Source organism: Mizuhopecten yessoensis, unplaced genomic scaffold, assembly GCF_002113885.1.
Source record: "Mizuhopecten yessoensis strain PY_sf001 unplaced genomic scaffold, ASM211388v2 scaffold7547, whole genome shotgun sequence".
NCBI classification, from domain to species: Eukaryota; Metazoa; Mollusca; class Bivalvia; order Pectinida; family Pectinidae; genus Mizuhopecten; species Mizuhopecten yessoensis.
The window spans coordinates 594,397-609,038 of record NW_018407102.1 but is presented as its reverse complement, the minus strand read 5'-3'; the positions used below and the strand labels follow the sequence as shown (position 1 = coordinate 609,038).

Sequence of the window (14,642 nt, the reverse complement as noted above, 5' to 3'; positions counted from 1 at the left end):
TTCAAGTTTAATTTGCTATGACATATTCCAAGGACGTGGCGTAACCCCTTGGGTATTGATGTAACCTCCAGACGACCACGGGCAAGTCGTAATACATGACCTTTCATGAGTCTAACGGCAAAACACTGGCTTTGTAGTCGATTGGTCATCATCCCGGATGATTAGGAGCGACGAATCAACGTTAATAAACATTGATATGTAAACTATATATACGAAGGTTCCTTAGCTTAAGACTTCTTCTGACGTATTTGTACTAAGTATAGGAAAACGTTTTTGCAGTTAATGAAAAGTCTTCAGGACATTTTCCTTAGCTTCAACCATGCTTTCCAATGAAAAAAAATGTTATAGAATTTCCGGGACAAAAGAAACACTGGGGACGTGTCGATTAGTTACTTCTATGGAAAGGGAATCTATACAGAAGTATACTGTATGGGAATATTGACCTCCGAATCAAGGTATCTGGACGGTTCAAGATAATTTCATGATTTCCATATACATAGCATTGCTGCTGTTTTCAGTGTATATAATATGTTTTGGTTTAAGATTATTACGTGAACAGCATGTACCCATCGCCAAGGTCAATGTTCCTAATATGGTCAAAGATTGTTCCTAATGAAATTTAAAATTTAAATAAGTATTTTTTATAGTAACATTTGAATCTTATACCAGCTCAGAATAAGCGTCCATGGGTTATAAGGAATACAGTGTATGTTGTTTATAATAGTAACATTTAAAACAAAATAACACAACATTCTGCAGAATCGTTCTTTAGGTTGGAGAGAGTGGGCATAACATTAGTCAGACCATTTTGTAATTTTACACAAAAATTTGTGTCGTATTTTGTACTTTATATTAGTATTAATTATAATAAAAGCGTGTTTTAAGCATAGATTTTAAGAGTCTTGTTTTTTTCATTCCATTGATAAAAGATTCGATTAAGAAACATTCTAAAAAATCCAAAAAAGTGCCAGACTAATTACAAAACCCCTAAAATTCTACATAACCAAATAAATAACCTGCATTATTCGATTTGCCTGTAAATCTTTTTAAGAGTAATAGGTTTATAACTGCGCAAAATGCAGTTCAATTCTTTTTTAATGAGATTTATATATATTCACTTGTTTTGTTTTGTGAAAATCTGTTAAAAAACAAATGTTTGTGTATTTACAAAATGATCTGAGGAATGTAATCCCAACTTTTACCAACCTAAATACCGATACTGAACAGCATTTCATGTGAATATCAGTGATATTGTTAATGGCTTTCGGAATCGGTAGTCGACATATAACCTATGATGTGAAGCTAGTTTGTGATTGTATAACCACCGTTTCCATTCAAGTTGTTATAATTGGAAACAACTTCTTCGCATTGATTGTAAAAGGGAAATAACTCCTTTACTATTTTCTTATTGTTTTTACAAACATATCCACACCATATATGCATTTTTCCCCTTACCATTCATATTCTTCAGAGCAACATAAAAAAAAATCATCAAAGAATTCATAATTCTGCGATGTGTAACCACTATAGTTCTAAACATATACCAAGTATTTAAATCTCTGAAAACAGTCTTTCATATCAAGCAAATCCACGTTTTATAAGTCGACATTCAGGAATATGTTCCCACATCACAAAACACTTATCAGTTAATTCAAGAATAAGAAAAACTTAATTAATTTAATTACATTTTTATTTTAAAGTCAATATACAATAATTTAACAATCAACAGGGATAACAGCATTAAAATCAATACTGATAAACCAGTAATAACTTATATAATAATACCTTAACTGTGTAGCAGACTTTAGATTTCAGTGTATCAATACTTCATTAGCACAAGAATAAATAGCACTTCAAATATAATGGAATTCCAGTATACTAGCACGGATCGACTTAGTCTAATTTTGTGATACTAGTGTACAATATAGAAAGCAAATTTATACCAAATATAGGAGACAACTTATGAAAATTGAACTTTAAAATATGATAGGATTTCATTATTGGAATGTTGTTACTATTCATAAATATTACTTCTAACAATATCACAAAACATGTTTTTCTTATAGTCTACCATGATTACAGTTAAACCGATCACACATACATATTACAACATGAAAGTCACAAAATGACGTCAGATTACCAAAACGCTGTACACATTTATAAAGATGGCCGATACTGTTTTCCTTAAATAACAAAAATTCCACTCAAATGTCATGTCCTTACATTTATTATATGTCTTCTCCATAGGGACTTGTTCAGCAAAACAATAAACATTTACACAAAACCAGTTTCTGTTTCACCAAAAATAAGTATTTATCAATAAAATCCAAACTACTCTAATCAAAAGTTGATCCCAATATCTATCCCGATACTTCACATGCTTGATGGATAAGAATTTATTTTATTTAAATTGAGTCTCTATTTAATGTCCCAAAAACAATATATTTTCAGTATTTTAAGTACCAGAGTTGACCAATATCATGAATATAATGTAACGTATGCCTGAACAATTTAAATGCATTTCATGATTTCAGCTTCTGGAAACAGATTATTTTTACATATTATAAATACAACACTGTAGAGTGGTCATAGTCCCAACATTACTAGCTGTGGGAACCATAGCTCAAGGTTCTATTGATTTGATTTGATTTTGAAATGTTATCTATTTTGAAATGTTATCTTCTCCGATAATGTAAAATTTCAAAATAAAATATCTAAAATTTTAAAATAAAATCTATCAGACCTTGAGCTACGGTCCCTGAACCTATAACATTACATGTAATAACATATATATAAACTAAACACTACTTTGATCATAACATGGTATGTATTACATGTTACTATACCCTTGTAAGAAACAACACTGGTAATTAATTGGTGATGCCAATTAATATTCTATCGGATGAGTAAAACAAGTGGTTGGACGTTTACATTGTTTTAACATCCTTAACAACAAAAATAACAACCAGACAAGTAAAACAAGTGTAAAATATCACTTTACAAGTTCCAACAAAAAGTATGGATAGGGACCAAGTTAGGATACATAACATTTTTAAAAAAATGTTAGACATGTATTATTTTGAGTATCTTTAAACCATTGCTGCAGTTTTGAACAAGTTAGCAAAAGCATGAGTAAAAAAAAAAAAAAATCAGCCATGTGTAGTTAAACCTCTTTAATACAGATACTTTCACTTTCATAAATATCCAGATAGATTTCAAGATAAACAAACACCTGACATTTGTAGATCCTGATTGACTTCCTGTCTTATGTTGTTTATTTCTCCTTTTTTTCAATCAATGACCCAAAACAAATGTTGTTACTCTTGCTGCTTAAGAAAGCCTTGAAGTGATTGGTTACATACCCAGCAGTGATGTCAAAGGTGACACTATATCATTGAGCTGTGAAAAAATTATCAAAGCAGATCATTCCATTTCAAACTCTTTCAGATCTGGAGCCTGATGAACAATTACGTTTATTTTTGTGGAAATACATAAGGAACAAGTGTCAATGGGGTTTGACTCTGGTGTTGATGTCCCTTATTTAGGGGCACTGCCCCACTATTTCTCTTGTTCTACTCCTTGAGATATGTCCTAATTTGAATTAATACAAAGCACTTGTTAATATTTAGTAAAGATGACAGATAGTACCACAGTGCACACATACAATTACATTCTCTTGGCCTTATAACATTTAAACATTGGTCTTTTCTAATCAAGGACATGCAGCCAGGATGTCAATGTCACTTCATACATTGTATCAAAATTATTGCATTAAATACATTTATAATTGCATGTAAATCTCCCGCTATTTCACCATTGTCTTGAATAGTGATTGAATGTGACCTGCTGTGACCTTAGAACGGTATCCAGTGATAAAACTGGCGTGGTCCCCATCTACTTCGTGGATGTTCAGAGTACAATCACAAATCTGAAACAGTAAATTTTATTAAGTACATATTATAGAAACATGCAACAAACTAGCAACATAGACAATGACCCTTGTCTAAACCTAATAACTACATATAGCTACACCAGTATATATCGACCCCTTTTTGAACTTAACTATATATATATAGCTTTACATGTTTACAGTGACCCCTGTCTAAACCAAACAACTATATATACATAGCTATACATGTTTACAGTGACCCCTGTCTAAACCAAACAACTACATATTTATAGCTATACTTAAGTATAAAGTGTCCCTTGTCTTACCCAAACAACCTAGATATAAAGCTTTACATGTATACAGTGACCCCTGTCTAAACCGAACAACTATATATACATAGCTATACATGTTTACAGTGACCCCTGTCTAAACCAAACAACTACATATTTATAGCTATACTTAAGTATAAAGTGTCCCTTGTATTACCCAAACAACCTAGATATATAGCTGTACATGTATACAGTGACCCCTGTCTAAACCGAACAACTATATATACATAGCTATACATGTTTACAGTGACCCCTGTCTAAACCAAACAGCTATATATATATATATAGCTATACATGTTTACAATGACCCTTTTTAAACTGAACTATACATATATAGCTATACATGTTTACAGTGATCCCTGTCTTAACCAAACAACTATATATATATATATAGCTATACATGTTTACAATGACCCTTTTTAAACTGAACTATACATATATAGCTATACATGTTTACAGTGACACCTGTCTAAACCAAACAACTATATATACATAGCTATACATGTTTACAGTGACCCCTGTCTAAACCAAACAACTACATATTTATAGCTATACTTAAGTATAAAGTGTCCCTTGTCTTACCCAAACAACCTAGATATATAGCTTTACATGTATACAGTGACCCCTGTCTAAACCAAACAGTAACAGATATTTCAAAAAATATAGCAACACCACTATACATTTACTCCTGTTTAAACAGAACAGCTACACCTTGTATACAGTGATCCCTGTTTTAACTGAACTACCTAGATATATAGCTGTACATGTTTAAAGTGACCCCTGTCTAAACATAACTACATGCATATAACTACACCAGTACAGTGACCCCTCTCTAAACCGAATAACTGCATACATGTATATTTTAAACATATAGCAACACCATTATACATTTTCCCTACATACATATAGCTACACTCAAGTATAAAGTGACCCTTGCCTTAACCGAACTACCTAGATATATAGCTGTACATGTATACAGTGACCCCTGTCTAAACCAAACAACTACAATACACTGTACATCCAGCTACATCATGTATACAGTGACTGCTGTTTAAACAGAACTACATAAATAGCTACACCTGCCAGTATTTTAATGGCCCTATCTTTATAGATAATATATAGCGAATTATGCATGAAACAAACTTCTGTAAGACCAATATTCCTGTTTTGTAGAAACAGGTTTTCACACTCTACATATTCACTGTACAGGGACAAGTTCTTTTAAAAGGGCTAATCTCAATGACCAGTTTATAGTTTTTCTGATTATGTTGGCTTCAGTCTAAACAATTTATACTGTACAATAGTATCATGGCATTTCTGACTAAATCGAGGTCTCAAGGGACAAGTTCTGTGTTAATTCAAATCAAGTTATCTTCTATGATACATTTATTAATGCAATATTACCTGTGTAAGGCCATAGTCTTTCCCCAGTGGCTTTGTGTCGCCACTCCCTGCCCTGATCAGTGTCACACTCCCATGTAACTTCTGTTCAGGTTTGTACTGCTCCGATATGATCAATCGTCGATAAAAGGCTTCAGCAGCTGTGTCCAAATCTGCTGAATTCTTAAAGACGTCCAACTTTGACAAGATATTTACAACAACCTTTAGACGTCCAGTCAAGTCTGCTGGTTTCCCCAATTCCATGGCAAGCTGTATTTTTCACAAAAATAATCGATATTAAGCATTTTATAAAGTGTGTTGTTTACTTCCACAATCAGAGTTGATAGAGGGATAATTTTAAAATTGGGGATATGCTAGTCCAGAACAAACAACGAAATATATAATTCTATAGTCGTTCTGCTATCTCCCAAAACCTTTGATATTGATGAAGTAATTAACAAATTAAATCAGGTTGGAAGGTTATATTTATATGTAAAACATCTTTCCTTAATGTTTGGAAAATGTATTGGACAACATTCATCTGATTAAAATACAGATGATTAGATATGTATGTCAAAGGTCAAGCCTTCCCACCAGGATTCAATATGAATGTCAAAGTTCAGGCCTTACCTGGCTTGGCTCTATAGAAGTAAACTCTTGAACAAAGACACTAAGGCCAGCAATCTCCTCCTGGCTCTTGTCCATAATGGCCCATTGGTCTCTGTAGGCTCCAGTGTGGGCCGACACAAACTTGTGGGACCCATCCAGCAAGCAGAGTGACTCAACTACCCCAGCTCCCAGTTTCTCCAACTGCAGTGTTATCTCTATGGCAACACTTGTTCCAAAGGAATAGCCACATAACTTGTATGGAGGATGGGGTTGGACCGACTGTATAATCTGTAATTATCAAAGAAAAAAATATGAAGTACACTGAAAACATGTTATGTTGAACAACAGGACTGTGTCATGATAATGTTAGATATTTTCTTTCAGGGTATTACCGCTGCATGTATTTACCTGTATGTAAAAGATGGGTATTATTTACCTGTATGTAGAGATTGCATTGTTAACCTGTAGGTAGAGGCTGGGTATGATTCTTTACCTGTATGTAGAAACTGATGATTTACCTGTATGTAGAAACTGGGTATACTTCAACTGCATGTATTTGTAAAATTTACCTGTGTACATACAAGTTGCAAAGTTTACCTGTAAATTAGGATTATATGACTTACCTGTATCTACTTATCTGTATAGACTTTCCTCAAAATATCGGTAACTTTGACAAAAATTCTGTGAATTTTTCATCAATGCTAATACCCGTGTGTTAAACAGTCGAAACTGTATGTAAATGTTGTACAGTTTACCTGTATGTAAATGTCGTACAGTTTACCTGTATTTAGATGTTGTATTGTTTACATGTATGTACATTTTGTATTGTTTACCTATATTTAGATGTTATACAGTTTACCTGCATGTACATTTTGTATTGTTTACCTGTATATAAAAATGTCATACAGTTTACCTGTATGCAGATGTTGTATTGTTTACCTGTATGTAGAAGCGTGCCATGGCAGGGATACTGTGGAGGGGGACCTCCTTGGAGCACTGAAGACCATATACTGGACAGCTGAGGTGAGATGATAACTTGTTCAGACATTTCACACTTCCTGTTCAGGAAAAAATCACAGTTCCATTTAAACACCCCCCTCATGGTTTCAGCATTTCACAGTTCCATTTAAGCACCCCCCTCATGGTTTCAGCATTTCACAGTTCACAGTTCCATTTAAACACCACCCTCATGGTTTCAGCATTTCAAAATTGACATTATGTGATCATCAATACAAGCAGTATTGATACAAAACCATTTGACAAATTTAATTTTATCTTTTTTCCCCATTATAATGATTAAAACATACTAAACAATTACCAAATACAACAAATAATTCATAATAAAATCTCATCACTTCCTTTATCATCAATCGTGTAAAGTTGCTGGCATTTTCTACCTACCTTCTAAAGGATGGACTATAAACAAAGGAGATTGACTTTCATCTCCTTTATTCATCCTGACTATGGTCTCCTGAGGAACTATCTGGTCCAAGTCATATCTGTCGAGAACGTTTTTATTCGAGAGCTTCCATGATGGTTCCTCAATGGCTTTGGAAGTTTGACCGTCAGTGTCTAGATTTTCTGATATAACCTTGAGCTTTGATATGTTGAGTTGTCTAATTTCACGCATGGATAATGTTAGGTCAAAATCTCGCTCCAATGTTTGTTTGACCTCTATTCCCATCAAAGAATCTAGACCAAGGTCACCAAGACTTGTATCAGAATCCAGAGTACTGGGGTCCTTCACTCCTGTAATATAATGGAAAATTAAGGATGCTGTTCATTCAAAATTTCTTTCATCCAACAAAGAAATCAAATAATTGTTACTTGGACATAATTTTACAAAAGGTTTGAGTTAACTTAACTTTTATTCAAGATCGTCTTTACTTTAATCACTCCTTAACAAAAAGAATGAAACCACAAACCTAGAATATTGCAAATGGCATCTACCAAGTTTTTCTTGGAACTTTGACCACTTGACATCTGGTTGACCTTCTCAGCGAGTACAAAACTGGACATTACGGGGTGTGGTTGGTTGAGGAAGTTGTCCAGTGTAGAGAGACAGGAGGACATGCGTTGTGGCAGCGTACCACCAATCACTGTGTCATTGTTTCCCATGGTATCCAACACCACCCCGACATCTCCGATGGCTCCCCACTGTACTGCTAGAGCTGTTACAACCAGGGACAATATATTTAGTATCACTTCCTCCACATCTCTTTAAAACAATATATTACTCAATTGAAAACTTGGAAAGCATGTAGAAATACTCTATGTAAGCTTTCAATTTTGTAAGCGCTTTCAAAATAATACTTTCAGTTTGTACATACCTCGGTACCACAAGGAATATAAACAACTCACATTAGTTCCAGTGAAAGTATACCATCAAATGAAACTAAACTTCTACATCATAATGTTTGAAAACTCCATTGTTTTAAATGTGTAAGGAAATGTAAAACGTTTTTTTCTTCAAGTTACAATCCTATGCTAAAACTGTACCTGGAAATCCATCCAGTGTCCTCTGCTCACAAATCCTCTCCATTACCGAGTTAGCGAAACCGTAGTTAGCCTGACCAGCATTGCCCCGCCCACAACTGACCGACGAGAACACAACGAACCAATCAAGGCTGTCCTTACAATGGTCTCTTGTCACCTTATCTAAATGCAGGGTACCAACAACTTTCGGTTGGCAGACAACCTCAAAGTCTCTTTGGCTCAGGTTTTCTAAGAAACCATCTTTGAGAACCTAAAAAAAAAAGTGTGTTTGATCAAGAAGACTGTTGTAATATACTGCATATCATAATCAGTTATTTTTGCAGGTGTAAAATTTTGTGAAGTTATATACAGAATATGTTTATGATATGTTTGTAAACTGGCAGTTAATTTCAATCTGTTAACCCTGACAAGGCATGTTTGATTTTAATAAAAGTGAGAAATGGTCATGTAGTTCCAAATTGATAAAACAATTTTGCTGGATTTGTTGTTACATAAATAATTACCATAGCTAAGTGGAAGACTCCACCAACTTCTCCGACATTACAAGATTCTTTGATGAGAGACTGTGCACTATGTTCTGTGGATACATCCTCCTTGGACACAATAACCTGAATCCCCTTCTTTTTCCACACTTGAAGTTTCCTTGCCTGGTAGCCGGTCTTGACACCTGATCTAGAGGTCAAAACCAACTGTCTGGCCCCTCTTTCAATCAACCATTGAGCTAGCTCTAACCCAAAGCCACCGAGACCACCTGTGATGATGTAGGATTTCCGGGGATGGCAAGCAAACCTTGGAACAGCATTTACAATTACAGGTGATTGTAAGTTGGTTTCCTCCTGGATCTGGAAAATAATTAGAGATGTAATAAATTTTGTAATGATCATAAACATAAATATCCAATGAAAGATTTGACCCTGCGGTACATAAGATTACTGAAATTTTCAAAATTAAGTAAGATTTTAAAGTTAAGTAGTTTTGACTAAGTAACTTAGTAAGTAACGTTTGAACACATACCTTAATGAGGACTTTGCCAATGTGTTTGCCTTTGGCCATGTACCTGAATGCCCCCTCAAGGTCGTCTCTCTCAAACACAGTGGTAGCAAGGGGCTGTACCGCCCCAGAATTCACTCCCTGGAACAGCAGTTCTGACACTTGTTTCCATTCTGGGTTACCCTCCTCAAACAAAGCGTCCAGGAGGATACCGTGGAAACTGACATTCTTCAGGAACACAGCCATGCCTGTGTAAAGACAAAATGAGAGAAAAATTGTGCATCTTTCTTTGATTTCAAAAACAAAACAATTAAGGTACCTGGTAACCGAAAACATTTTGGTAAAACAAAGAATATAAAACCAGATTTTTTTTACTGTTACAATACAATGAAACCCGTCTCAGACAAGGGATCAATGTTTTTGTTCATAATATACTTTTGTTTGGAACATGTACATACCAAGTGGATTATTTTTAGATAAGTCAAATTTCCCAATTTCCAGGAAACGACCATGCTGTGCAAGAAGGCGAACACTGGCTTGGAGCTTTTCTTCAGCAAGTGAGTTCAGTACCACATCCACACCTAAAAATGGTCAAAATCAATCAGTGAGAATCGGAGAATCATCTTTCTACAGTAGTAGTTTTTAGGTCACCTGAGCTTTAGCTCAAGTGACCTATTGCTATCCGTTTTCGTCCGTCATCGTCCGTCGTCCGTTAACATTTTACATTTCAAACTTAAAGTCAAGTTCTGCTGGGCCGATTGAACTGAAAGTTGGTAGGAATGATCGCCTCATGGTCCTGACAAAGTGTTGTTATTTTTCGGGTCAATCAGAAATCCAATTTGGCTGCCATGGCCGATATTTTGTAAATACCTATTTCAAACTTAAAAACAAGTTCTAATAGGCCGATCTCACTGAAAATCGGTCTAGGAATGATCAGCTCATGGTCCTGACAAAGCTAAGTTAACATTATACTATTTTTTACTCAAATTGGTACATATTTCAACAACAAAAATAAATACTGTAGGACTCAGTGACTGTTAAGGCCCATGGGCCTCTTGTTACTATATATCATTTCTTTTAATTGTTACAAGAATATCATTCTTTGAGTTCAGCAACTTTTGGCAAAAATGAAGCTCACCTTTTCCTTTCGTAAGTCTAAGTATAGCTGACTCGAATGTTGTGTTCCGTGAATTGCAGATGTGACTGTCCTGTAACTTAGGAAACCTAGACTTTAGGTAGGCTCTTTTCTCTGCTGTGCCAACAGTAGTGAACACTTGACAACCATAGTGAAGGGCAATGCTTATGGCTGCCTGGCCAACACCCCCACTTCCAGAATGAATGAGGACACGGTCACCAGATCTAATCCGACCCCGAACTACCAATGCATAGAAGGCTGTTGTGTAGACAACTGGTACAGTGGCAGCATCTTTAAGTGACCAGAGGTCTGGGACCGACCAAACAAAATTTGAATTGGCCTCTACCATAGTGGCCAAACCCTGTAACATATGTATGACATGATATATCACATGATACAGAAATACCACAAACCTTCAAACTACGATGTAGGTCTCTACTTATTGAAATAAGTACTATCCTAAAGTCAACTCTTCTTCAGGAAAACATTAAATTTGCCAACAGAAAATTCAAATAAATACAAATAAATACATAAAATATTTTGAGTAGTTTATAGTATAGCTATTGGCACTTTGCAAATATTTCTTTTATAGTAAAAACAATACTTTTAATTTCACGAGCAGTAAAGGTATAGAAAATTAATTCTGACCGTACCTTTGCTGGAAGTAAGCCCATCACTCGACGTCCTTGTTTGTCCTTTCCAGAAAACTCCATGCCGAGTATGCAGTCCTCTGTGGCTAGGTCCCCAGGGAGAGCATCTGGTGGCAGCTTCCCAGTGGCCAACATGACATCACGGAAGTTCAATGCAGCAAAGTGGACTCTACAACAGGACACCCCAGACTGAACCCTGTCAAGTGGGGATTCCATCCAACTGAGACTGGACAGGTCACCCCTGGTCAGCACATTCACAAAGGCTCCAGCACATGGCTTAAGTCTAGTATCTGTAACAGAACATTGCTATACTGCCAAGCACTGTAAACTGACATTAATCTGTGGTATTGAGTATAACTAAAACAAAACCCAGTATTGACTTCAACTTCTCATTATAGCTTTGCTCACTATAAGCATTCTTTAAACTGCCATTTTCTTCCCTATGTTTAGAAAAATAAAATGAAAACAAAGTTGATTTTACTCAGAAAGTAGTCATAACCAGTCACTATCCAGATACAAACAAGCAGAGAATTCATTGATGAATTTTGTTGCATTTTAAAACCCAAGAAATTGTATATATTGTGCAGAACAAGTACTGTAAATCTGGCTGTTAATGTCAATGATTTGCCACTAGTGATTACATGTCTATAAGACCTCCACAATTTGCCGTAGATCAGGCTAACAATGGAAAACACTTACCACTAGCAGGAACATGTCTATAGGACCCCCACATGCCGTCCTTCCAAATGTTCATCACCAAGTCCTTTTTGACCATACTCTGGAACTCTGAACCTTCAAACAGCCAGGCAGGGTTTTCTGGTTTGGAATCCATGTTGAATATACACCTGTTGAAATGAAAGAGAATGTTAAAGGGTCTGTATAGTGTTACAGTGTGTTAAATTTTGTCTTTGCATTAATTAATATACAGTATTTCTGCATTACTGCACTATTTGAAGTGCAGAATGTTGGCACTATCTAGGATAATTGTTACAGAGGGAAAAGTTGACATAGATTAAGGTTGGTGGTAAGTGAAATGAATTTAGGGAACTTTTGACTGTCTTGCTGCCATCTTTTACAAAAAAAATCATTTCCCTTTTTATGAAAAAGGTCCAATGAGCTAATGTTGTTGATTACATGGGTATAGTCTCAATATTTTCATTTCTCATGAGCAATAAATGACTGTTTCACAGTTCTTTATTCTATTCTTTATTTCTTTTCACCAATAAATGACTTGTACAGCATTTCTACCCTGAAATAAATGAAAGATTTTACAACATTCAAAGAGCCACCAGGTGGAAGCTGTGTTCAATTTAGCTATAACTGACCACTAGGCAACATCCTAATTTATTGTAGCTATAAATGGTTATGATTTGCAGTCTATATGAGACTTATATATGACCATCAAATGTCAGCCTAGTTCAATAAAGCTGTAGACAACCATCAAGTGGCACCCTAGTGTAGGGTATTCAGTAAATTATTAATAAACTTGCCTGATCCTCTCTCCTCCAGGTTCCTGTCTCAGACAATTCACAAGCCCCAATATTCCACTGTGTCTTGTCTCATCCACTGTCAGCCACAAATTATCTCCCTTTGGTTGTCCCTGGTACTTTGACACCTTGGTTTTCAATTCCTCCACCCATTCACAACCCGTTCCTTCAAGATTAAGAATTTCTTGAGATCTTGTTTCTTGTGAATTAACTGCACACTTCCTCAATAGAAATAACGTTGACTGAAAATTGTCCGTTCTCCTAAACACAACTTCAAATCCTTCCTTCTGAAACATGGCTTCCCATTGGTTCTCGTCCAGGTAGTACAAACACTTGCGCTGCTGGGATGTATCTACAACATCACAATGATGCTGGCCAAGGTATTCCATGGCAAAGGCCGACAAAAAGTTCTCTGTGGTTTCTTGTATCATAAGGAACCCATCATCTTTTAGGAGACTCGAAATGTTTTGAATTGCCATTGATATGTTTGCGTGTTTGTGGAGAAAGTTTCTAGCTATCACAAGATGGCTATTCTTTAGGTTTCCAGGCACATCAGTTTCTGCATTCCATTCCACTTGTGAAACTTGGTCCTTCCTGTCATGTTGTTCATCGTTTTCTTGAAGTTTCTTTGAGCAAACTGTGTAGTCTACGTGTACTAAGGGATGGGTGGAGAGGAGGGTTAGGACGTCCCCGGACATACTGCGTGTATCTTTCCCCATCAGTTCCACTACCCTCACCTTGGAGGACAACACATTCTCCACCACTATATCCATGCAGGGCTTAAGTGTTGGTGGTGCAGACATATTTTCCACAATCAAATCTTTTGTGCAGTAACAACTCTCCCAACTGTTGTAAACTTTCTCTACATTCGTGGAATATTGGTTGTCTGCTGGAATGTTGAAAACTTCTTGTAGCCTTGCAAGATGTTCTGTCCCTGAATTTGATAGCCAGGTAGGAACCTGACTCAGAATTGTTCTGTTGAAATCAGCCTGAGAACACAAGCATTTGATCATGTTTCTGTCCAGAGAGGCATCACTAGCAAGTAGCTTAGAAAGTTCATCACAAACGTATGCATTGCATACTGCCAGGTATTCCTTCAAATCATTACTAGGGGGACTGTTCTTGATGTAGGGAACAAATTTGAACTCTTCTAGGATTGGCGATGTCTGACGCTGCTGGTGACGTGGGGCCACTGTTGCATGTAGACCATGTATCTCCACCCCACCTGCTACACAGGAATCTGTGTATTCATCCACTAAAACCCTTGTCACTGTGTGGAAATACAATGAAAGGTCAAAAAAATAGACATATCAAAGATCTGTTGACTGGTTTATTATAAATCCTTTCCGCATTTTATAATGAATATTAACATAGATTGATTCAATAATCTACTAATATACAATATACACCTAAATACTTTACAAAGAAACCTGTCCTTACTGAACCCTATATAATCCAAAAACCTGTATGAACAGAATCTTCCCTGGTACTGGGATGATAGAGAAACTGAATGTTTACTGCCATGACTGATTATACAATGTATGAAGAGTTCATCAAGAGTTTAGGCAATGGAGTATCAAATCCAAATCTGGCCAATTGTATATCCCCATCTTGTTACACAAGTCCCATTGTGAATAATTGGTTACTTTCACGAGTCTGATACACTGTTAGGTGTTT

The 14,642-nt window shown here is 35.8% G+C and overlaps 1 protein-coding gene across 1 annotated transcript in view; it reads right to left on the bottom strand.

Annotated features, from left to right (window-relative positions):
* Positions 1-1,696: 1,696 nt before the first annotated feature.
* LOC110453914 (fatty acid synthase-like) overlaps positions 1,697-14,642 on the bottom strand; it is a 33,273-nt gene continuing 20,327 nt past the window's right edge. Inside the window, exons 16-29 of the mRNA XM_021503147.1 lie at positions 12,969-14,235; positions 12,178-12,323; positions 11,482-11,768; positions 10,832-11,189; positions 10,152-10,274; positions 9,718-9,941; positions 9,207-9,545; positions 8,707-8,953; positions 8,133-8,378; positions 7,609-7,956; positions 7,147-7,265; positions 6,229-6,495; positions 5,623-5,868; positions 1,697-3,928 (exon numbers count right to left, since the gene is read on the bottom strand). Of these exons, the coding sequence (XP_021358822.1) occupies positions 3,806-3,928; positions 5,623-5,868; positions 6,229-6,495; positions 7,147-7,265; positions 7,609-7,956; positions 8,133-8,378; positions 8,707-8,953; positions 9,207-9,545; positions 9,718-9,941; positions 10,152-10,274; positions 10,832-11,189; positions 11,482-11,768; positions 12,178-12,323; positions 12,969-14,235 (4,340 nt within the window). The 3' untranslated portion in view covers positions 1,697-3,805. The remainder of the gene's footprint in view (positions 3,929-5,622; positions 5,869-6,228; positions 6,496-7,146; positions 7,266-7,608; positions 7,957-8,132; positions 8,379-8,706; positions 8,954-9,206; positions 9,546-9,717; positions 9,942-10,151; positions 10,275-10,831; positions 11,190-11,481; positions 11,769-12,177; positions 12,324-12,968; positions 14,236-14,642) is intronic.